This window comes from Lutra lutra, chromosome 8 (assembly GCF_902655055.1).
Source record: "Lutra lutra chromosome 8, mLutLut1.2, whole genome shotgun sequence".
NCBI lineage: Eukaryota > Metazoa > Chordata > Mammalia > Carnivora > Mustelidae > Lutra > Lutra lutra.
In genome coordinates this window covers 134,376,022-134,399,848 of record NC_062285.1, presented here as the reverse complement: position 1 = coordinate 134,399,848, position 23,827 = coordinate 134,376,022, and the positions used below count along the sequence as shown (strand labels likewise).

Here is a 23,827-nt window from a genome sequence, read left to right as displayed (position 1 = left end):
CTCTGCTTGGTTGTGTGTGCGCGCTTTCTCTCTCTCTCTCCCCCCTCCCCTCCCACAACAAATAAATAAAATCTTTAAAAAAAAAAAAAAGAGTGGCTAGTATACAGTAAGTGCTCAATAAGTGCTACCATTATCCTCTCTCCTCCACTGAGTCCCTACAGCTACAGCTCATGAACTATAAGTCGCTGGAGGGCAGGGACCACCCTTTCTTTCTTTCTTTTTTTTTTTTTTAAAGATTTTATTTATTTATTTGACAGACAGAGATCACAAGTAGGCAGAGAGAGAGAGAGGAGGAAGCAGGCTCCCTGCTGAGCAGAGAGCCCGACGCGGGACTCGATCCCAGGACTCTGAGATCATGACCTGAGCCGAAGGCAGCGGCTTAACCCACTGAGCCACCCAGGCGCCCCGGGACCACCCTTTCTTGCTCATCAGTGTACCCCAGTGACTGGGACTTCAGAGGTGCTCAATAAATGCTTGGCAAGAGAGTGAATGGCTGCCTGCACGAAAGGAGGGCTTCCCAGCCTCTCCTGGAATAACTACAACAGTGTCTTGGAGCCTCCACACTGCCACCAGGGAGATCTCTCTAAATCAACCATTGACCCTGACTTGCCCCTGGTGACTCCCCAGCCCCACCTCAGGGGCTCCCACTGCCCACAGGATAAGGGTCTAGGTCTCAGCTCAAGTTTCAGGCCTTTCAGGGTCTGGGGCCCATGGGCTTCTGCAGCTGCTTCCCCACCTTTGGCCACTCCCCACCTTTGCTCACCAGGGCCTTCTACCTGCCCATCCCCTCCCTCAGCTGCCTGGCCAACCCAATTCATCTTTCAAGATTCAGATCAAGGATCACCTCCTCTCGGAAGCCTTCTTGGATGCCTTCCTCTCTGCCTCTGGGCTGTAAGGATGCCTGCTCTCTGACACTTTGTTGAACCCCTGACCTTCAGGGGGACGTCCACGTGTCTGTCCCTCCGTGGGATGCAAGGACCATGTCTTATTAGCTGTGACAGATAACTTCTGACATTATGTAAGTGGATACTCAGTTTTCTCACCTGTCAAATGGAGGTAATTTCCACTTTGCGATGCTTCTGAGTCAATAATGACAGGCACATGAGAAGTGCTTGATAAATTACTTTCCCATCTGCTTTCTTTTGGTTGTTATTTGGCAATCATGCTAACTAGGGTGCTAGGGAGAGGGCAAAGTTCACCCAGGAGAGATGGATGTGGTGAAGGGAAGGGGAAAAACAAAAAGAAACAGATTCAGAAGCTTGCAGACAGGCAAACATGGCAGTGCAGCCAAGAAAATTCTAGAACAGATTATTCCAAGGGTTATTGGGAGCACCTGTGGGGTGGGGGATTGGGTCCCATGTCACTCAGCCAGGACTGGCTCAGGACCTATGGGGAGATGGGCCCTGTGCCGGGGCAGACACAGCAACTTCAGAGAGACCCAACTTCTCACTCAGAAGGCTCATGGTCTGCTAGTGGGGACAGACATAAGCGGGTTACGATGTGTTCAGTGTTTACAAGAAGGAAACACAGTGTCACTGGAGCCCATGTGGGGAGGGGGTGGGGAGGATCGATTCCCAGGGCTGGAGGCTTCTCTGAGGAGGTGGCTCACAGGCAGAGCAAGAAAGGCGTGAGCAGCCTGTGAACATCTAAAGGGCGTTTCCGACATCTGCAAGGTGTCAACTGGAGACCTGGAAGACTTTTGTCATGCTGGCGCCGCTCACAACGGAACAGGCAGTGAGGTCTCCAGCTCAGGACGAACTGGGAAGCCCAGGCCAGAGCCACTGAGGTTGGCAGTTCAAATCTGGGGGCTCCCAGCCTCTGAGGTCTGGGGGACTTCGGAGAGGAGGAAAGCCTCAGCTTCCCTGGCATGGAACCCTCTTCTCTATAGCTCCGGGCCCAGGCAGGGCCAGCAGGGTCCCCACTCATCCCCCTACGGAGGACTCCTCAGCCGCCCGAAAATACATCCCACCGGGAGGGTCTTTCCTCTACCGAGCTGAGAGGCCCTGCTCCTTCTAGTAGCATCGGGGAAGTTCACCGCAGTAACCAAGGGACAGAAAAGCAAGTGTCTTCTGTGGCTTTGGTTCCATACAGCTGGGTCATGACAGTCCTTTCCTTATATATCTGGCTTCTGTGGGAGACTCTGCTGCTTGTACCCAAGATTTTTATTTGAGAGACAGAGAGAGAGATAGAGTGCCAGTGAGAGAGCACAGGCAGTGGGCAAGGGCGAGGGCGAGGAAGCAGATTCCCCAGGGCTCCATCCCAGGGCTCAGGGGATCATGACCAGAGCCACCCCAAGTGCCCCACACAACCCTCAATTCTTATTTGGGAACATGGTTCCCCAGAATGAACCACAGGACCCAGCCTTACCCATAGCCAGGAGCTCCCTCTTCCTCCTACCCCTTGTCTTTGCCTTCTGCCCAATCAATGGCACAAGACAAGCATCATATGTTCTTAAAAGGAGGGAGGGACATGTTCTTCAACCCTTCCTCCTTCCTGCTGGCTGAAAGGCAAGTATGACGGCTGGAGCTCAAGCAGCCATCTTGGACCATGAGGTGGGAGCCATGGGTTGAAAATGGCACAAAACAAAGAGCTAAAAGCCTGCCATCCCAGCCCCTAAGTCCCCATGCCCCCAGCTCCAGGCTAGTTATCTCCCTGTTAACCTCTGATATAAGCCAGTTGTTTTTAAAATTTGTTTTCTATTGTATACAGCTAAACTGAATCCTTCTTTACACTGCTCCTGGAAGCCCCAAGGCCAGGAGGCCCACCAGATGGGAGAGCGGCAAGGAAAGAATCCTGGTGTGGAGCACAGAGAGAGGGGCTCCGGGGAGAAAAGGCAAGTCCTCCAGAGGGTTCTGATTCCGCCACTTCGGATCCCAAGATGGACAAAATCGCTGACTCAGTCTCCTTGGGCTGCTGTGAGAACTGACGGTGCACACAGAGGAGAGCGAATGAGAATTTAATACTTGTAAACATCACAACGTGTAGATCTAAATGGTAAATGACCCTGTGGCACTGGGGATGGGAGAAGAGCCGTGGGTCAGCCGTTGCAGGGTCAGCAGAGGCCGGGAGCACACACCGCAGGTGCTCCTGCGGGATGCCAGGGGCTGCGGGAGGTGGCTCATCTCAGGGCTCCTGTTGGCCTCGGGGCAGCCCCAGGAGGGGGGTGTCTTGACTTCTTACTTTTGGGGATATGCCCAGAGAGGTCAGCACAGCAAAGTGCCCACATGGAGGCCAAGTGGCAGAGTGAGGATTCAAACCCACGCCCTCCCCCATGCACTAATCCCTTAGGCCCAGGATGTGTTCTCCGGGGGGGAGGGGGGCGGGCGAGGGCAAGGCTCACACTCCCCGCCCCAGGTTGAGCACTAGAAGCACCAGGCGAGCTTGCTAGCAGGCCCCACCCTCTGCCCAGGATGGATGCAGCCCAGGGAGCAAGTCACCCCACCCCAGGGACAGGGAGGCTATCGGGAAGAGCCGGTGGAAGGAGCCAAAGGGCCAGGTCACAGCGCCTCCCACCCAGAAGCCCCGAGCTTCGCATTCCCATGTCCAGGTGTGGCCTTCACGCAGGCACCAGATGGCGGGTCTGGATGGTGACACGGGAGAGTGCCAGCCCCCCGGAGACACAGCCTACGGAGCCCCTGTTCCTGAGCCTCCCCAACGGCAGCCCTCCCTGGGCTGAGCAGAAAGAGGACCTGCTTGGGACTTCAGCTCCCTCCTGCCGGCACCCCCACCCCCACCCAGGGGCCAGGTGGGACTTGTTGCTTCTCCTGTCACCTTCCCCGTCTCTCACTGGTCCCAAGCTGGGTGGGGAATGCTCCTGGAACTCACCCGCTCCCACCACTTCAGTTCCAGCTGAGGAGACAGCGAGGCCAGGAAGGGACAGACCCAGAGTCGCAGACAGTGAAGGGCGGAGTCTGGCACCAGCCCCCCAGCCCCCCAGCCCCCCGCCCAGCAGTGGCTTCTCGCAGCCGCGGGGTGACTGGATTCTACCACTTTCTCACACCCACATGGACACTGCTGGACCGTTTCATCCACCTCAGAAGCCGGCCCCTGGCACGTGGCGTCAGGGTCAGGGACAAACAAGACCACGAGCGCGCTCAGTTTCACAATCTGATGATGGCTCCGTGGGGACACCGGTGGGAAGATGCCCAGGATTCGGCTCTGAAGGCTCCTCCCGCTGGGAGCCACCTCTCAGCTGCCTGCCCCCTCCCGAGTCCCAGCTCCGGGCCACAGGTGCTGGCCTCCCAGGCCTGGGCCGCAGAGTCGCTGGGTTCTTGGGACTGCCAAGCTTTCAGCCTGGGCGGGGCACAGCCTGGTTCTCCGGGCTCACTCTGCGCCGTGCCGGGCCGCGCCCGTCAGCCGGCGGCGCTGAGTCTTGCTCGTACGGGTGGCACTTGGGGGCTTCTTGGTGGAGTCCGGAGCCCGTCGGGGACGTTTCCTCTTGGTCTTCTTGCGGCTGTGTGCGTGCAGTGACGCCGTGAGAGCGGAGATCCTGTAGGAGGGTTCGAGGCTGGTGAGGCTGGGGCTGCATTTACTCTACAGAGACTGGGGCGTGCGTGGAAGGTTGGGTTGGGGGAGGACGGACTGCCTGATTCACGGAGGAAGTCAGTACAGGCCTTGAATGCTGGGAGTACCAAATCCATGCCAAAGGCAGCCGCTCTGATCCCAGAGGGCCTGCCAGTTCCTCGGCTCATAAAAAGCGCCCTTACCACAGGCACTAAGGGCACCCAGGGATGGCCACTGTTGGGGAGCAGGGATGGGGAAAAGGGAGGATGGACACTCGACAGGCAGAGCAGAGTCGCTGCCCCATGCCACCCGCCACAGGCCAGCCAGAGGTGGCTCCACCGGTCCCGTCACCACTGTCAGTCATAAGGAAGCAGAAGCCTAGGGGAGGACAGGCCAGGGCTCACCGCTGGGACAGGAGGGGATCTCTGGATTTCCGGGGTAAGGCTCTGGTCGGCTTTTCCGTGGAGGTCACCTCTTCCTCGGGCCTGTGGTCAGTCCCTTGCTAAAGAATCAGAGAACAAGGACTGTCACACAGAGCGGTAGATCGTGGGGCCTGACACCAGCTGTCCTGGTTCTGCCAGGGAGGGGCATGGCCTGCTGCGTGGAGGCCTGGCTCAGGGCTCAGAGAAGGCCACGGTGGACAAGCCACGCACAGCCCTGCAGCAGAGATGATGCCAGAAGAGCTGAGTTTCCCAGCCTTGTGCCCCTATTCCTCCAGCTGTGAGCGTCCGCATGTCCGCTGCAGAGGCCGGGAGGACTCAGAAGAATGAGTGTGAGATAGAGAAGGAGCAGGAGCGCAGTAGGGACGCCAGAAGCGCTGGCTCCGGGCTCCCCCGTGACAGGAGACGTGCTTTGCCGTGGACTGGGGATGGACAGAGACTGAAATGCCCACCCCACCCAGACGGACGCTGCTCCGATGGAAACAACCGTTTCGAGAGATGGTGCTTCACTGGGAGGCTTTCTGATTCTTTTAGTGACATTCTGCTCTATTTCCTTCTTTTCTTCTTTTTAACCTTTAAGACCTTTTAATTTTGTCTTTGTTGTTGTTGCTGTTTTGAGAGCTTATTAGGTGGTGCTGACAGTGTTAACATGTCCCTCGCTCTCCCAAAGCCTCTCCCTCGCTCATGCTCCCCAGCAGCTCGTCCCCGCCACCGAGGGGGAACACCGGGTCACACCAACTCAAGCAAAACAACTCAACACGCTGCTGCTTCACCTGAATGCAGTGCTTTCCTCTGCCCTTTCTGGAAGGCTCCGTGGCTCCCGAGTCAGGGCCCACCGAGTGCTTTTAAAAAGGGGATCCTGGGGCACCTGGGTGGCATAGTCAGTTAAGCGTCTGCCTTCGGCGCAGGTCATGATCCCAGGGTCCTGGGATCGAGCCCCACATCAGGCTCCCTGCTTGCCAGGAAGCCTACTTTTCCCTCTCCCACTCTGCCTGCTGTGTTCCCTATCTCGCTGTGTTTCTCCCTATCAAATAAATAAATAAAATCTTAAAAAATAAATAAATAAGAGGGGGATCCTTTTTTCTTTTTTAAATGTTGGTTGCAGGGGCGCCTGGGTGGCTCAGCGAGTTAAAGCCTCTGCCTTCGGCTCAGGTCATGATCCCAGAGGTCTGGGATTGAGCCCCGCACCGGGCTCTCTGCTCAGCGGGGAGCCTGCTTCCTCCTCTCGCTCTGCCTGCCTCTCTGCCGACTTGTGATCTCTGTCAAATAAATAAATAAAATCTTTAAATAAATAAATAAATGTTGGTTGCAATCTGCGAGTATCTCCCTACTCACAGCTTGCAAACTCACTGTTCATGCACATGGCCGGGCCGTGTTGCTGCTGTGCCCACGTACTAGAGTGACCACCACACACCACTATCACCGGTGCTTCCCTTGGATGAACCACTTTTATACTCTCAGCAATCCCACAAGACAGGTGTTAGCATCCAGGACTCCCCCGCCACACCCCCTCCCAACCTACTGGCAAAGACACCTGCCCACGTGTCCACAGCCGCTGAGTCATAGAACCGGCTTCGACAAGCCCCAGGGTCAGGGATTTTGTCCAGGCCGGAAAGAGTGCTCAGGAGGGAAAGAGCCCCTCGCACTGGAATCCCCGTAACGGGGAGCGGCACTCAGCACAGCCAACAGGCCTGTCTGCACCTGGGACCCATCTTGCACCTGGGCTGGAAGTTACACCCACCTCTGGTGGGGGCAGTCCCAGCAGCCGGGCCCCCGAGAGGTCTAGGTCGCTGATGGTGGTCACGGTGACCGTGTGGTTGGGGTGGTCATACTGCACCGACTCTGTCTTCGCCGTCACCAGCCTGTCCAGTTCATCTGCCTCCTCTGCACCAGGTGGGCACAGAACCGGGTCTCAGCCTCAGAGCGCACGTAACCAGACTCTCATCCCTTGCCCAGCCCTAGAGTGCAGTGGGCCCTCTCCTCTATGGGAGACTGTCCAGGAAGTCACCGGCTCCAGAGTCTGGCCCGCAGACAAATGTAAACGATTCCACTCCCTCCCTGATGCTCTGGGGAGACCTCAGACCATCTGGTTCTCATCTAGGACAAAGCCGGTGTGACCCCAGCAGCTGCTGCTGCCCCCTCCCCTCGATCCCTAGTCCATCCAGGCCTCCGGAACTGGGCTTTCTGTTCAGGGTCACTTCACCAAGAGGCTGTTCCTCCCTGTGTCTGATCCACTCACTTACAGAGGTCATTGAAGACCACCCCTGGCCCTTGCCTCACCGCCAAGACCCCTAGAGCTAGGGAAGTTAGCTTCTGACCAGCCCCCACACCTCTCCGCTTCCACCCACCAAAGGATAAATAAGCCTAGGCCTGTTGGCCTGACCCCCAAGGTCAGGGCAAAGACGGTACTTACCCAGGGCCTCCTCTCTTTCTGCCAGCATCTTCAAGTATTCCTGACGCCGCTGAAACCAAAAGGGAAGGGAACACAGTGAGTGTGGCCTCTCCTGACAACTCCAGGCAGGAGCGCTGCTCATCTCCAGGGTGAGTGAGACCATGAATGACTGACTCCGGGTGAAACACCAGAAGATTCCATCCTCAACCTTCCCCAGACCAGGGCCCACCATGATTCTACCTGTACAGACTGTTCCCCACGCCTTCCCTCATTCCTGCAGACGCCCCTATTAAGGCCATCCAAGGATGTAAATCCCTTAAGAGTCAGATTTTATACAAACACACTCTCTCTCCCTCCCTACCCGCCTTCCCGCACCCCTCCCCGCCCTGTGCACCTCCTCCCGGAGCTTCTTCTGCTCCTCCTTGAGCCGATGCTTGATCTCCTCAGTGGCTGCCTTCTTCCGCTCTACCTTCCTCTTATGGAAGCCAGTCAGGTACTCCCTGCAGGAGAGAGGCATGGAAGAGTCAGGAGGAGACACAAGGAAAGAAAGGCTCATGCCAGGAAGAGAAAAACCACTAACACCGTACGCTACAAAAATGTACACAGAGGCGCCTGGATGCCTCAGTCGGTTAAGCGTCTGCCTTTGGGCAGGTCAAGGTCCCAGGGTCCTGGGATCGAGTCCCATATCGGGCTCCCTGCTCAGCGAGGAGTCGGCTTCTCTCTCTCCCTCTGCTCGTCCTCACCCCCACCCGTGCTGCTTCTGTGTGCCTGCTCTCTCTAATAAATTTTTTAAAAAGCGTATGTCTTACCTCACGTATTCCTCACAACAACCTATGTGGTAGGTACCCATCCCCGTTTTACGCATAGGGACACTTAGGCACAGAGAAGCTAGGCTATTTGCCGAAAGTCATAGAGATTGTAAGGTCAGGAGAAAGAGAGAGATGCTGCCTCTTCCACCCACCTCCCTCCAGGGCTCTCAGCCTCAGGTAACAGGGCCAGGTGCAGGGCAGGACAGGTGGGGCCCGTTCTATGTTGCCAGATTCCTTGACCCAGTCAATTAACTCACTCACACGGGGTGCCTGGGTGGCTCAGTGGGTTAAAGCCTCTGCCTTCGGCTCAGGTCATGATCTCAGGGTCCTGGGATGGAGCCCCGCATCAGGCTCTCTGCTCAGCAGGGAGCTGCTTCCCCCTCTATCTATGCCTGCCTCTCTGCCTACTTGTGATCTCTCTGTGTCAAATAAATAAATAAAATTTTTTAAAAAAAGGACACCCTCACCCCGACAGTCCACAAACTTTCCACTGGACTGGCACCCCATTTCCCCAGGACACCTGCTCCCCGACCCATCTGTAGGGCCCGTGGGTGCCCCCGCACCCCGCATTCCCCTCCCCATCTGATCTGGGCTCCTTCTCATCTCTCTAGTGCTGGCTGCACCATTTCCAAAGGTTCTGGGGCCCCAACACTAGGCTTTTCGCTGACTACCACATGGCAAAGTGGCGCTGTGAGCGGGAAACATCTGATGGACCGGACGCTGAGGCTTAGGGGTGCAGCTCGGGGGTCCTGAGATCTGGACCCACACATCGAAGGAACTCAGGACACGTGTGATGAGGGCGTAAATCAACTTAAGCGACGCTCATCTCACTCCCTCCTCACTCATCAACAACAGCTGAGTGGGGGGCCGCCGGGCTGGGGACGTCGACGCCTCAGCTCCGGGTCCCCAAACCCGCCCTCCCGCTGTGCACACAGCAGGAGCCAGGCCAGCCCAAGCACCGACAGAGCGAAGGGAGGGCGGGGCGGGTAATTCCATCCCCTGGGCGCGGGGGCCGACCGTGGCCGCTTCCATTCCGCAGGGGAGGGGGATGTCGGAGAGGAACCGGGCCACGCCGGGAGGGCGGGGCCGGAAGGGACCTCTGCGTGAGCATCAGCCGCCCGCCCCGGCCAGCGGCCCCAAGGAAATCCGCTCCAGCCTTGACACTCACCGCCGCTTCTCTTCATCAAAGCTGAGAACGAGCCTCGGCCGCCGGTCGTCGCCATCTCGCCTCTTCTTCTTGTTGCGGCCCATAGCGGCGAGGCCTCCGGCGGCGCGGTTCCAGCACGCCTCAGAGACTTCCGGGTGTATCCTTCTTAGCCTCTCGGGCACGTTTCGCACTTACGCTCCTCAGTTCCGTTGCTCAGGCCCCGCCTTTTAAAGGGGCCGCGGAGCCCGCCTCCCGGTACCTGCCTTCTGAGTGTAACAATCAGATACCTACCCCTCCCTCCTCGGTGATTCCTAACCCCAGTACCTCTCCTAGGCCAGCAACGGTGAAAGAGACGTCCCAGAGTTTAGCACGGTGCCTGGGCACGCAGTAGCCGCTCCATACGGAATTATTAGCAAATGGCCAAATATTGCTGATCCTACTTCTGATTCTGATGTCAAATCGTTAGTGGTCTCCAAGAAGCCATTTCTGGCGCCACACTCCCTGGATTAGAATCCTGGTACTTCCAGTTACAGCTGTGGTTCTGCACCAATTGCCTTCGCTTGGCCACAATTACCCTATTTGTAAAATAGGGATAATTACAGTGACTTCGGTAGGGTTGTGCAAGACAATGGTTTTCAAACTTTGGCGTTTATCAGGATCCCCTGGAGGGCTTGCTGAAACCCAGACCCCTCGGCCCCACCCTAGAGTTTCTGATTCTGCGGGTCTACAGTGAACCCCGTAATCTGCAACGCTAACAAGTTCTCAGGGGATGTTGGTACTCCTGGACCCACGGACCACATTGTGAGAACCACGATGAGGAGGACACGTGAGTTGTGTAACATTGCGTGTAAGTAACACGTGCCACACTTGTGTTTGCTGCACAAGCCACCTCCCCTCTCTGTGCCTCTGTTTCCCCAGGTGTGGCATGGGGGTGTCATAATAACACAACCTTTTATGGAAGATGAGCGCGGGCGTGTGAAGGCATTCAGTAAAACACCACCTGAAGGGGAATCTTAGTAACTGGGATCATACGCCTGAACGCCCCACTCTCAATTTTCATCCCTGCAGCGGCGCTGCGGAGGGACGGCTGCCCTAGCTTTGAAGGACTGGCCAGTCTGGCAGGGCTGGTGATCATTACAGCGCAGGGCATGGTACCTCTCCCGCGGGGAGCCCAGGAGGCTGCCAGAGCGCCACCAGAGGAAGTGACCCCAGAACGGGCTGAGAGTAGGGATATCTGAGGAATATCAGACTCTTTAAGCCCGCCCCCCCTTGGACTTCTCCTTGGACAAGTGACTGGGGCCCGAAGATAAGTAAGCATACATGTATTGAGCACCTACTGTGTGCCAGGCACCCAAAGAAGGGACCTACCTGTTCTCTCAGAGAGTGGAGGCAACTTGTCAGGGGTTACAGGACTAGTCTGTCTCCTCCTGTGCTGAGGAATGTTCTCAGGGCCTCCTGTGGATTATTCCAGTGAATCCTCCTAAGGGCCCTGTGAGGTCGGTGCTTGTGCCTTCCCTCCTTCCCTTCCTTCCTTCCTTTCTCTCTTTTTATTTTTTTTAAAGGTATTTATTTATTTGAGAAAGTGTGAGCAAGAAAGAAAGAGGGAGTGTGCAGGCAGGAGCTGGGGGAGGGGCAGAGAGAGAGGGAGAAGCAGGATCCCCGCTGAGCAGGGAGTCCCATGTAGGGCTCCATCCTAGGACCCTGAGATCATGACCTGGAGCTGAAGGCAGAGGCTTAACCGACTGAGCCACCCAGGCGGCCCTCTTTCTTTTGTTTTACAGATTTTATTTTTTTTAGCTATCTCTACACCCAATGTGGGGCTTGAACTTACCATCTAGAGATCAAGAGTGTCATGCTACCCTGAGCCAGCCAACTGCCCTCCTGGTGCTGTTTCCAAGCCCGTTATACAGGTGAGGAAAGGGAGGCTCAGGCGGGGAAGTCGCCCAGTAGGTAAGTGGTGTACAGAGCCGTTCTCTGGCTGCTGCCCTGGCTGAGCTTCCAGGCTAGGGAGATCAGGGAGCTCTGGGCAGTTGGTTGGCCCTCGTAGCCCACCTAGCCCTCAATGCCTGCCTGCCCCCTGCGGGTGGGGTTGCAGAGCGCTCTGGGAGTCCTCCTATGCAAAAGCCCCCACCCAGTGCAGCGTGAAGCCCTCCACCTCAGGCAGGGACCATTGCTTTACACTTCCCAGGGGATTTCAGATCCCCTTGCCCCAGGAGAGGAGCCAAGGGACTGGGACCGCACCCAGACTCCAGACTCCAGAAAGACACTGCAGCTCATGGTCTGAAACACCCACCACTCTTTGGGGGCGCCTGGGTGGCTCAGTCTGTCAAGTGTCTGACTCTTGGTTTGGGCTCAGGTCATGATCTCAGGGTCATGAGAGGGAGCCCCAGTTGAGCCCTGAGTCAGGTCCCTGCTCAGGCAGGAGTCTGCTTCTGTCCCTGGCTCTCTGCCCCTCCCCCCACTTGGGCACACGGGCATCTCTCTCAAATAAATTAATAAATCTTAATAATAATTCTTTGGATTGGTTTCACCTTGAATCACTTTTTTGTTTATTGAGCATCTACTTGATGTGGGAAATAAAGGCACAAGAAAAAAATTACTAAAGTTGCTGACTAGGTACAGCCCATTGACAAGTCCTTGGAACAGGCAGAGTGACAGTTCCCTAGGGACTTAATGTTAATACTTTGCTAAGGGCAAAATCTTAGCCCAACTCCCCCCACCTATAAGTCTACTTTAACATATAAAAATTCCTTTTAGGAATTTCTTTTGTCTCTAAACCCCCAAGATATGTGTTGGCAATCATCCCCAAGCATATGGCCCACTGGTATACATCTGAAGGGTCTCATGACTAAGGTTTTACTGGACAGTAAAATGACCTTTTCCTAATAATAGCTAGCTCCCTCAAGGTCCTGGAAACCTTGCTTCCAAGTTGCTTAGAGACTTAAACTTTCCCTTATCCCCTTCCAACTAGAAAGTATATAGTGGGCCACTTTTTATGATCCCAGTGCAGCTCTTTCTGCCCACAGGTCGTGTCGCTGTGCTTTAATAAAACCACCATTTTTGGGGCGCCTGGGTGGCTCAGTGGGTTAAACCTTTGCCTTCGCCTCAGGTCATGATCCTGGGCTCTCTGCTCAGCGGGGAGCCTGCTTCCTCCTCTCTCTCTGCCTGCCTCTCTGCCTACTTGTGATCTCTGTCAAATAAATAAGTAAAATCTTAAAAAAACAAAACAAAACACCTTTTTTGCACTAAAGACGTCTCAAGAATTCTTTCTCGTCCGTTGGCTTCAAATTCTAACGTCTTTCCTACTTCACTACTGTGTGCTAGGAACTAGGCATTTCTCCACCTTATCTCAGCTAATCCTTACAACAGCCCCATGGGGTAGATAAGAGTATTCATGCAACGTGATTTTGAGGCAACTGAGGTTCAGAGAGCTCTCGTAACTGATCCAGGGGCACACAGGGATGGAGCTGGGGTTTGAACACAAGAGTGTTTGACTCCGAGCCCAGACGCGGTGGTTTCCTTTCCTATCTGCCCCAGGACCTTCCTCTGCCGGGTTGTAGTCCCTCCCAGTCCTGGAGTATTGTGGGAGTTCAGCGGGTCTATCCAGGATCTGTGGCGCTGAACCAAGAGGACCAGCGAAAGGCGGTCCAAGAGACACTTTCTCCGACGTCCAGCAGAGGGCGCTCCGTCACAGCCAGACTTCCAAAGCCGTTTCTCTCTGGGCGGCCGTGGGAGAGCCTGGAGATTGCCCGCTCCTGGCAGCTCCCAGCATGTACACTCCATCCTCCTGGGCTCTCCTCTAGAGATATGCTTCCTACTGAGATGGGGATTATCCACCCAAAAGGGCCCAGGTGCAAATAACGACCCCCATTTTACAGATGAGGAAACTAAGACTGGGGGGGTGGGTAGAGGAGCGCCACCCTAGGTCCCACAGGTCCCACACTAGGTCCCACCTAGTGCTGGCCCACCTGGAGACCGAAATTGGCCAGGCTCCCACCCTCCACACCTCAGGTAACAGTGCCCTGTGGGGGAGCCCGTGGGAGGTTTTCTTACTAAGTCATCCTGAACATTGGCTCAGGTCTAGGGGCTACTTCCCAGGGAGGTAGGGGCCCTGGAACAGGGAGCAGGAAGCGAAAGGAGCCAGGGAATGGTCAGTCTGCAGGGTTGCCTGGCCCTCAGCTCAGGTCCCATCACTTATGACAAATGAGTACGATGGGCTGGGTTAAACATTGCCCTCTGGGGCGCCTGGGTGGATCAGTTGTTGAGCATCTGCCTTTGGCTCAGGTCATGATCCCAGGGTCCGGGAATCGAGCCCTGCATCTGGCTCCCTGCTCTTCAGGGAGCCTGCTTCTCCCTTTCCCTCTGCCACTGCTTATGTTCCCTCTCTTGTCTCTCTCTCTCTGTCAAATAAATAAATAAAAATATTTAATAAAATAAAATAATAATGCCCTCTGGGGGAATAGAGCCTGGTGGGTCTTGGAAGGCATGTCCTCTTTGGAAACCAAGAGAGGAGGGGCTCCTGGAGACCTCCTCCCAGGCCGACTGAGTTTCCCCGAACTCCTCTGCTCTTCACGAAAGGGACCTCTGGGAGCAGGGAGACTGCCTGCCTCTACCCAGTTCCTTGCGGGGGAAGGGGGTTGGCATGTCCCCCCCCACACCCCACACCCCAGTTCCTCCTATACAGAACCTGGCCAACAGGGGTGCCCAGCTGGCTTAGTCCGCAGAGTATGTGACTCTGGATCTTGGGGTCATGAGTTCAAGCCCCAGGTTGGGTGCAGCGATTATAAGCAAATGAACAAACTTCTGGGTGGGCGGGGGAGGGGGGGAACGGGGGAATGAGCCAGCATCATTGCCTGAGCCCTTCTCCCCAGTGTCGGGATGAGGGTTCTGCCCAGGGTCACAGAACCAGCAGCTTTCAGACCTGGTTGCCCTTGGGCTCCAGCGTGGTGGCACGTGGCCTGGAACCACAAGGCTGGGCTGTGTGGGCCGCCTCACAGCTCTCAGCGGGGCTGGTGCAGACCAGGGAGTCATGCCATCCTGCAGAGCGGTTTTCCTTCCCTTCAAACTGGGCTGATCATGATGAGGGAGAAGAAGCCTGGCTGAAGACACACAAGCTGACACTCCAAACCTTCCCCCCCAACTCCCACTCCTGGGTGGGACTCTTGTGACATTCCTCCAGAAAGCTCCCAACTATCTTAATGTTAATACCTTTGTAGAGGGGTAAACAACCTTAACTTGACTGTGGCAAGGCCTCTTTAGCATTATCTTGTAGGTCCTCTTTGATGTGGGGAACAAAGGCAGAAGAAAAATTATTAAATTTCCTTACTACTGGGGCGCCTGGGTGGCTCAGTGCGTTAAAGCCTCTGCCTTTGGCTCAGGTCATGGTCCCAGTGTCCTAGGATTGAGCCCCGCATCATCGCATCATCGGGCTCTCTGCTCCGCGGGGAGCCTGCTTCCCCCCCCCCCCGCCCCCGCCCCTCTGCCTGTCTCTGCTTACTTGTGATCTGTCAAATAAATAAATAAAATCTTTAAAAACAAATTCCTTACTAACTATAGGCCATTGACAAGTCCTTGAAATAGGCGGAGTGACATTCCTCCAGGGACTCAACTGCCTCAATGTTAAAACTTTGCTAAGGGCAAAAGGCAAACCTAGCCTGACCTCTGACACACATCCCACCCCCAGCATCCTGTAAGTCTACTTTAACATATAAAAATTCCTTTGGAAACTTCCTTTTATCTCTAACCCCCCCAAGATACATGTTGACAATCATCCCCAAGCATATGGCCCACTGATATACATCTGAAGGGTCTTATGACTAAGACTTTAACCCCCTCCCAACTTGAAAGGATATCATGGGCCACTCCTCACAACCCCAGGGCATCTCTTTCTGCTCACGGGACCATGCTTTTCACACCAAAAAGCACACCAAATACGTCTCTAGAATTCTTTCTTGGCGGCCAACTCCGTGCCCCACCCCACCCAACCTCGCTTATATTCCGAAACCACATCGATAACATCTCCTGTGCTAATGCAGCAGGAACAGGAAGCCAACGTCCATCGGGCATTTGCCCTGTGCCGGGCATTGAACTTGAATTGCTTCTCAGGTCTCATGTAATCTTCTCCGACAGCCTTCTGATAGGCTACGTGCTCTCACCCCTGCCTTGTATAGGTACATAAACCAATGGCTCAGAGAGGTCAGTTAGCACGCACCAGGCCACACAGCTCTGAACCCATCTCTTTCTAGCTCCTGAAAGCCATTGAGGAGCCCATGATTCTTCCCTCCACCTCCCTCTCTGCCGCCAGCTACCACGGCACCCATCAGTCCCTCCTTGCCTCTTTCCCCCTGGTTTCGTTGATTTCTCCTCTTCTGAGTACCTAGTGTGTGCTGGGGCTCCCTGGGTTGGGAGCCATCGGGAGGGCTGTGACTGGGTTTCTTTCATCAGTCCCCAGCTCCCTCCCACGCACTGAGTTCCCTGTGTGGCCCTGGCACTTAGGCAGTGTGCGCTGAGGAAGCAAATGGAAGGGAAGGGAGGAGGAGCCTGGGGGAGTCGGTGGCAACCTCCCCTTCCACCTCCACCCCTCCCCCCCAACACACACACAGGAGGCTGGTCCAGAGGGAGGAGAGGCAGCTGCCTTTATTAGGGGCCACGTCCCGGCTGCCCTTAGTCAAAGGCCAGACACTTAATCTTCATGTCCCCATCAGCCGCCAGGTACTCGATGGCCTCCAGGTTGAGGCGGTTGGGGAACTTGAAGGAGTATCCATCCGGCAGCTTGATGGTCAGGTCGGCATCGTCAAAGGAGACGCACACCTGGAGGACAGAGAGGGGCAGGGAGTGGCAGGGGCCCTGAATCCGGAGTCTGGGCTCTGCGGTCACAGCTGGCCTGCAGGTCCCAGGACACAGGCTCCCTGGGAGAGGGGCTCGTGCTCACCGGCCTGATCACAGCAGGGGAGGGGAGAGAGGGGACAGGGGATGGGAGGGAGGGCAGGGTGGGACCTAGGTCTGTAGCTGCTAAGGTCCGCTCTGCCAGCCACCCCTCGCCCCCAGCCCCAGGCCCCAGCCCACCTCCATGGGGCTCCCAGGCAGGAAGGGGAAGTTAGACTCTCGAAGCTCCTCGCCCCAGGACCCTTCGCTTCTGCTGTTACACACAATGGTGTTGACGTCCCCATGCGCTTCGAAGCGGGGGTTGAAGTGCAGGCACAGGTTGTCGCCATCTTTGCCCAGGTTCAGGGCGAAGCTGCGGGGAGCAGGGGGCACTGAGACCTTCGCAGCCGACTGCAGTCCCCCCTCAGACTGCCCAGTCCAGGCCACCAGCTGGGGGACTCACTGAGTGAGGAGGTTCTAGTTCTGACCCTGCCACCTCCTGGCTGTGTGACCTTGAGCAAGTCCCTGCCCTTCTCTGGGCCTCAGTCTCCTCATCTGCCCCATGGGGGCTGCCCAGGAGGGATCCCTAAGGATCTGGCTGTGCTGATGGCCAAGCCCAGACTCTCACAGACGTGACTTTGTATCCCTCTGGTCACGAACCGACAGACTTCCTCCGCACGGTGACCTCTGGGAGGGCACATGTCCTGTCTGCCTTGTGTATCTCTGTGCTCCTGGTGCCCAGCAGGACGGCACGCGGTAGGTGCTCAACAGCGGCGGGGCTAGCAAACCCATCATCATCATCCAAAACGCATTTGCTAAGTGGAGAGAAGAGCGGTATGTCCCTCGGAGGGTTTGGGAGGCATGAAAAGCATAAAGCACACGACGTGTGAGGCTCTTTCTAAGATCAGCTGGTCAGCGTCATGGTCACTGAGGGACCCAGCATCTCACTTTCTCCACACAACCACCTCCCCAAGCGGGGAACTGACAGCTGATGGAGCGCAGTGCAGTGCGGTGGGTTGACTGGTCCAAGGTCACATGGCTGCGGAGAGACTAGGCAGCTTGGAAGAAGGGCCGAAGGAGTGAAAGTTTGAGTGAGTGAAGAGGGTGGGGCCAAAAGGAGAGGACCTCCGAGGACCAGCAGGGGAGCGGCGCCCCCATTCCCCTCTCCCAGGCTCCCGCCCACCTCGGCTCCCTCGGCTCCCGCCCCCCAGTGGGGGCGGGGCAGGCAAGGTAGAGGCCGAGGCCGCAGCTGGTTTAGCTTAGGAGGCTACAGCCGGGAGGAATGGGGGCGACTGTAGCGGGGGCATCCAGACCCCGCGCGGAGGAAGTGACTCACCCAGAGGACGCGGCTCCCGTTAACCCCCTCGCCGCGGGAGGGAGGGGCGGGGCCTCTGTCACACAGCCAGGAGGCGGCAGGGCCAGAACTAGAGTCAGCTGGTGGCCTGGACTGGGCAGTCTGACGGGGGACTCCACGCCCCTCCAAGAGCGGGGCCCGCTTGGCCCGGCTGCGCCCGGCTCCGCAGCCCGGGCCCCTGCAGCCTGCCACCCCAACGTTCACCCTCTCACCTCTTGGCTTCGGGGGCCACCTCGCCCTGAACTCTGAGGCACTGCCCAGGTTTGAGATTCAGGTTGCTGGCGATCAGACCCTGCAACGAGGAGACCCACCCAGCGGGGTTAGAGGACACAGTGCGGGAGGGGGAGGGGCGGGGGTGAGCCCGCCCTGGATCCTCAGGCCCCGCCCGCGGGAAGCCTGGGGAATCTGGAGCAAGTTCTAGACTCTCTTTCTCCGTGTGGTCCCGGATAAGTCCCTGCTCCCAACCGGGTCCATTTCCTGTCTGTTACCACTTCCGAGGTTGTGGAAGGCAAGATACAGACGTTTTTGCCATTCAGCTTGGGGATTTTAGATTCAGAGCGGCTTGGGAGGTGAGATGATATGTTCCATCCCTTCATTTAATAGATGGATGGAGAGAATCGGACTCAGAGTGAGTGACACTGCGACTCGGTGGCAAAGAAAGGCACCTGGGTCGGCCCCTCTGCTGGAGAGGAGGCAACCCGGGGCTGGGAGATCTCCCACCATCCCCTTCAAGCCCCTCGGTACAGAGAGGCACAAGGGCTGGAGAGGAGACCCCTAAGGGGCGCAGCCAGGCTCCTGTGCAAAAGGAAGAGTGAGTGGTCAAGGGCCAGACTCAGTAGCCTGGCCAGCTCAGCAATAGCAAGATTGACCGCACAGGCATAACTGGTGTGAGTGGTTCCTTCTGCCAGAAACTTGAACCCCTTTCCTCGGGGCCTGCAGAAGATTCTAGCATCCTTCTCTTCCCCTTAGCACCCCATCTGCAGGCCTGGGGAATGTGTGTGTGGAGGGGGATGGGAACTACCCAGCCCCCACCTGACTACCCTGCACAGAACCACCCTCCACCCACTAACCCAAGCAGGCGCCCTCTCAGGCAGCCGGTCTCAAATCTTGGCGACTTTTCAGAGCTCTCTAGAGCAGAGGATGACTCTGCCCTGGCCCAGTGACTGGGGACAGCTGCAGGGGGGGAAGGGACAGGAGGCTCTCTGGGGTGAAGGAGGGGGGAAGGGACAGCAGGCTGGGTGTCATCAAAGTCAACACCCCACCAGTTTGCCACACCCTTCTCTCTCCCGGTATGGAGTGCTGCAGATTGTCAAACCTTGGCGGAAATAACTGTGCTGTCAGACCCTGGAGGAACTCAGATAATTCTTAAGCCAGAAAGGGCCTTTAGGGGCCATGGCGCCCACCCCCATTTTACAGACGCGGCCACTGAGGCACAGCAAAAAGAAGGTACTTGGTCAAAGCCACACCCCAGGGACTAAAACCCAGATCTTCATCTGCCCCCACTTTCCCCCAGCTGTCTGCCCCCACACCATCCCTGGGCATTGGGACGGGATCCCCATACTCACACAAGCCATGACTGGGGACCAGAGGATGTTCCCGCGGAATGCCTGCCGCACCAGCTGTGTCAAGACTCAACTGGAGGGGTGGGATCCAGGGCCGCTCCCACCCTTTTAACGGGACCGGGCTCCGGTAAGTCCCGCCCCCTAGAAGCCCAGCCAATTGTAAGGCAGGACAGGGATGGGGGCCCACTGGAGGCGGGGTCAATGGAATTTTGAAGACTTTCTAGAGCAGAGGTGACCAATCAGAGTGGCAACCCCCCCCCCCCCGCTCCCCACGCGTCTTCCTTAACCACTCCCCCAGGGTCCAGGCTCCACCTTCCATTCCCCTTCATCCCTCCCCACCCCCACCAAAAAAATTGTGCTGTGGCAGGGATTGCGGGGGGGGGGGGGGGGGGGGGGGGGGGAGCCAGTGGAAAATAGTTTGAGGATGAGTTAGGCACAAGAGTTGGCGGGAAGGGGGCCTAGGGCCAGCAGGCCGAGCTCAGGGGCTACCCAGAGAAGATGGCTGAGGGGATCCAGGGTCCCTCAGAGGATTAGAACTGGGGTTCATCTGGCTGCTCCCTGCAGGGACCAGGGCGTGGCCTGCACTGCAGGCCTCTGCAGAGGGCCCGGGACCTTGAACCAGAAGGCCCTGGCCCCACCCGGGCCTCCCCGGAAGCTGGGATTGTGGCTGCTGCTGGCGCTCCTCATTTAGCGCTAAAGAAAGCCTGGGCCGGGTGCCAGGCCTCAGGCTTCATGCCTCAGCCCTCCTGAGGGGCCTGCTGCGGAGCCTCCAAGGGCTCCTGCCTGACAGCGTCAGGCCTGAGTCAGGCCTGAGAGGGGGCCTCGGGGTGGGCCAGGCCAGGAGGGGTTGGGGTTCTGGCTCTTGTCCCCTTCTCTTCCACTCTTCTTCACATCTCTCTCTCCAAGGTTAGGCCCGGTCTTTCCCTTCTTTGTTCTTTTTTTTTTTTTTTTAAGATTTATTTATTTATTTATTTGACAGAGAGAGAGAGATCACAAGTAGGCAGAGAGGCAGGCAGAGAGAGAGGGGGAAGCAGGCTCCCCTCCGAGCAGAGAGCCGGATGCGGGGCTCGATCCCAGGACCCTGGGATCATGACCTGAGCTGAAAGCAGAGGCCTTAACCTACTGAGCTACCCAGGTGCCCCTCCCTTCTCTGTTCATTTAGCAGATATTTTACTCGGCCTCTAGAAGGTAACTGCCCTGAGCTAGCCTGTAAGGATTCAAAGAGGAACCCACCTGGTCCCCACTCTTAGGTGGCCCACTGGTGGGGCATGACCTGGTTGACTGCGTAGCATGATGCTGGTTCTAAGGCAAGTCATGAGCAAGCCCCGTGGTGCAAGGGAGACTGTCCAGACTGGGGGCCTTTGTGTTTTTGTTTGTTTGTTTGTTTGTTTGTTTTCTAAGGTTTTATTTATTTACAGGGTGAGGGGGGCTGAGTGGGGGCTGCGCAGAGGGAGAGGCAGAAGCAGACTCCCTGCTGAGCAGGGAACCCCACATGGGGCTCTGTCCCAGGACCCTGGGATCATGACCAGAGCTGAAGTCAGACACTCAACCAACTGAGCCACCCAGGTGCCCCAGAGGTGGGTCTTGAAGGATGGGTGAAGAAGGAGGGCTGGCATTCCAGCATGAGCAAAGGCTCAGACTTGAGAAAGCGCACGTCCGGGGAACAGGGAGCATCTGGGCACGGCTGGAGTTTTGGGTATGCTGGGGAAGTCGGGGCATGAGATGGGAGGCCGACAGCATCTGGATCAGGAAGGGCCTCATTCCAGGTACTGGGCCATTATTTTAACGGAGGGTGCTGGGGAGCCATGTGTCACTGTCCCTCAGAATAATGTATTACTTAAAATATGACCCATGGGAAATTATACTAGTTACGAGCATGTTTAGATATGGCCTTAAGAAAACCATGGACAGGCAACAGGCCTTTGGGGGAGAGGACAATATCCATCCTTGAGGCTGAGCGGCTGGGGATGCCCGACCTGCTCAGGGCGGAACACCGCCTGCTTCATTTTTCCGTTAGAGCCCCTGTGGCTAATCAGATGCTCCCTCTGAATGTGCTGCTCAAATGTAAACTTTATACTGCCTGGCCAGATGTATTTTGCCTTCCTTCTTGTTTATCTACGAGGCAGATGATTAATGTACAGCCTTCTTCGGCTCCTTTGTGGGAGCTGTCTATGTCTAATAAATACGGGACTGAGGGGTTGTTCCAGGCGACAGTCTTTTCTCCTGTCGCCCCCTGCTCCCTCTCTCTTTTTCTTTTTTCAGATTTATTTATTTATTTGACAGACAGAGAGATCACAAGTAGGCAGAGAGGCAGGCAGAGAGAGGAGGGGGAAGCAGGCTCCCCGCCGAGCAGAGAGCCCGATGCGGGGCTCGATCCCAGGACCCCAGGACCATGACCTGAGCCGAAGGCAGAGGCTTTATCCCACTGAGCTACCCAGCTCTCCTCTCTCTTGTACCTGACTTGTTCATGCCTCATTCTTCTCCCGTGAGCCGTCAGGAAGCGGCAGCCATGGAAGGTTGTAGGGAAGGTAAGTACCGAGAGCAAACATGGGCTTCGGGGAAGATCACTGGAGCAACAGAATTGAGGGTGGGTGGGTTAGAGGGGTGCTCACCTCATAGCCAGGGACTAGGAGAGAGGGGTGTGGGGAGCACTGGGCAAGGTGGGGCGCTTATTAGGAGACTTGACACCGGGACCTCCTTCTGCACATTGCCGTCTCCCTTCTGAAACTGCCAGCACTGAAGAGGAAGGAAGATGTGGACCAGGAGGGACTCGCATCTGGAAGCCAGGTCCTCCACTGTCCTCTCCCCTGCCCCCCACCCCCCTACAGATGACTAATCCCCACCCTGGCACAGGAGGAGTGGTGGGAATTGCCCTGGGCCTTGAGGCAGGCTCTCGTCCCTCCTCCAAGACCAAGCCTCAGAAACCAAGCCCAGCTCTTTCATTTTTTCCTCTGGGGCCTCCCCTCAACCTCAGCACAGGGAGGGGTGCATGGAGCCGAGTTGCTTGGCTGCTTTTCCTCTGTGTTTCCCCTCCAAGTGCCACAGGCACTCTCTGCCTGAATCAGGGAATTGGGGCATCTGGGGAGTTCTGACCGAGGAGCGGGGAGCGGAGGTAGTGTGGGGCTGGTAGGCTGCTCTGGTCCAGGTCCAGTTGTGAGCTCTCAGGGCCTCAGGAGCTGCTCCCATGCTTCCCCCAACCTGGAGGATGGGCCCAGTGTCAGGAAGTGCGTGCTGCTGGACGATGGGCAGTTTCCGCTGGCTCCGGGCCGGTAGAGGGGTGCCGTGGCATGAATAGGCCTCCGGAAAGGCCCCTTGGGGAGTCCCAAGAGTTGGATTCGGGTCCTGGCCCTGCCATGCCGTTCCCAAGGTAGCCTCCCTCTCTGGAAACTGGGGGAGGTGAACCCCTGTTCCCTGCACAAAGCTAGTCCAGGGTGGAATTCATGGCTGTTGAACTAAATAGTGATTTTTTTTTCCCCACAGTCTCAGAAGGTTTTGGCTTCCCTCTTATCTCTTCTCCTAGGCTGAGGTTACCTTCCTGGGGTCCACACTGCTGGGAGGTCTCCCTCTCACCCCTTGCTACCTCATCCCTGACAGTCCCCTCCTGCCTACTCTGGGGCAGCAAGTCTCCCCAGCTTCCCGTGTCTCCTGTAACAGGGACCATGGTTTTCCTGGATGACAGGGGGCCCCCTGTGCACCCCACCCCCACCCAGTCCTCAGGGCCTCTTAGAGGTGGCACCCACTTAATCTGCCAGGCCCCGTGCGGATAAATGGGCACCTTATCTCCTTGCTTTCAAACATTACCTCTTTCCATCTACGCCTCCCCCCGCCACCACCACCCTAGGCCTCGTGCCTGTCAACTGGAATGGACCACACAGAGAAGCTGCTCTGGGCCCTGAAATGAACCTGAAATGAATCAGAAGGGAAGGCAAGTCCTAATTTGGGGGCTGCCTGGCTGTGACGGTGGCCAAGGTCCTTGAACTCTTTGAACCTGTTTCCAGGCCCGGAAAGTGGGAATATTACCATTCACTAATGGTTGGATTACAGAGGTGATGTGGGGCGGGGGGCTCAGCATTTGTCCTCTCTTCTGCTCTCCCAAGGCCAAGGGCCCCACGTCCTGGGACTCTCCTCCTCCCTCGTTGCCCTGCAGTGGAGGCAAAGAACTCTCTGGAATTCCTCCATCCTACAGGCTGGACTTTGGCCGCTGTGGTGAGACTCAAGCTCCATACCCATGGACAGGGGATACAGGCCAGCATGGCCCTTCCCAGCCTGCCCACTCCTGCCTGCCCTGCCCACGGGAAGGCTGTGCCTCCTCCTCCAGCGGGCAGTGGCTGGGAGGGCTGCCAGGCCCACGGAAACACCATCCACACCCCTCAGCCAACCTGGCTGGCCCAGCCAGGGATGGTGGGGGTGATCAGAGCCAGCTCCAGAGTCCTACAAGTCAGATCGGGAAGGGACCCCAGAGATTCTGCACCTGACCCGCTCCCTCATTTAATGATGCAGAACCTGCATCTCATTTAATGATGCAGAAACCACCCTAAGAGGCTGGCCACTTGGCCAAGGTCACACAGGGAGCCAGGGCTGACCTGCTTTCCATCTCCTGAGCCAAGGAAAGAAGAACACTGTGGTCCTGGGATATCTGGACCTCAAAAAAAAAAAAAAATTTTTTTTTTCCCACTTGCTCCATGAAGTGTAGAAAGAACTGGGGCAGGGGGGGGCAGAGATGGCCCCCAACCTCAGGGGCTCTTCCAACCCCCAC

At 56.7% G+C, this 23,827-nt stretch overlaps 2 protein-coding genes and 1 long non-coding RNA gene across 4 annotated transcripts; 1 reads left to right on the top strand and 2 right to left on the bottom strand.

The window, feature by feature from the left end:
- Window positions 1–390: 390 nt before the first annotated feature.
- Window positions 391–19,230, bottom strand: LGALS1 (galectin 1). 2 transcript variants are annotated; one of them, XM_047742121.1, is made up of 5 exons: window positions 19,075–19,230; window positions 17,722–17,801; window positions 16,357–16,528; window positions 15,918–16,101; window positions 391–408 (listed from the first exon to the last, which is right to left on the bottom strand). In XM_047742121.1, the coding sequence occupies exons 1-4, from the start codon at window positions 19,081–19,083 to the stop codon at window positions 15,955–15,957; spliced, it is 408 nt and encodes a 135-aa protein (XP_047598077.1). In that variant the 5' UTR covers window positions 19,084–19,230; the 3' UTR covers window positions 391–408; window positions 15,918–15,954. The 2 variants fall into 2 exon arrangements, with proteins under 2 accessions (XP_047598077.1, XP_047598076.1); XM_047742120.1 differs by lacking the exon at window positions 391–408 and having other exon boundaries at window positions 15,897–16,101.
- On the bottom strand, window positions 2,940–9,466 carry NOL12 (nucleolar protein 12). The gene is made up of 6 exons (XM_047742119.1): window positions 9,313–9,466; window positions 7,730–7,835; window positions 7,357–7,405; window positions 6,685–6,827; window positions 4,908–5,005; window positions 2,940–4,489 (listed from the first exon to the last, which is right to left on the bottom strand). Exons 1-6 carry the CDS (start codon window positions 9,393–9,395, stop codon window positions 4,324–4,326), a joined length of 645 nt encoding a protein of 214 aa, XP_047598075.1. The 5' UTR covers window positions 9,396–9,466; the 3' UTR covers window positions 2,940–4,323.
- Window positions 19,135–23,759, top strand: LOC125107233 (uncharacterized). Its single transcript, XR_007129493.1, has 2 exons — window positions 19,135–19,198; window positions 23,169–23,759. It is a non-coding gene; the product is annotated as an uncharacterized LOC125107233 (long non-coding RNA).
- Window positions 23,760–23,827: the final 68 nt, after the last annotated feature.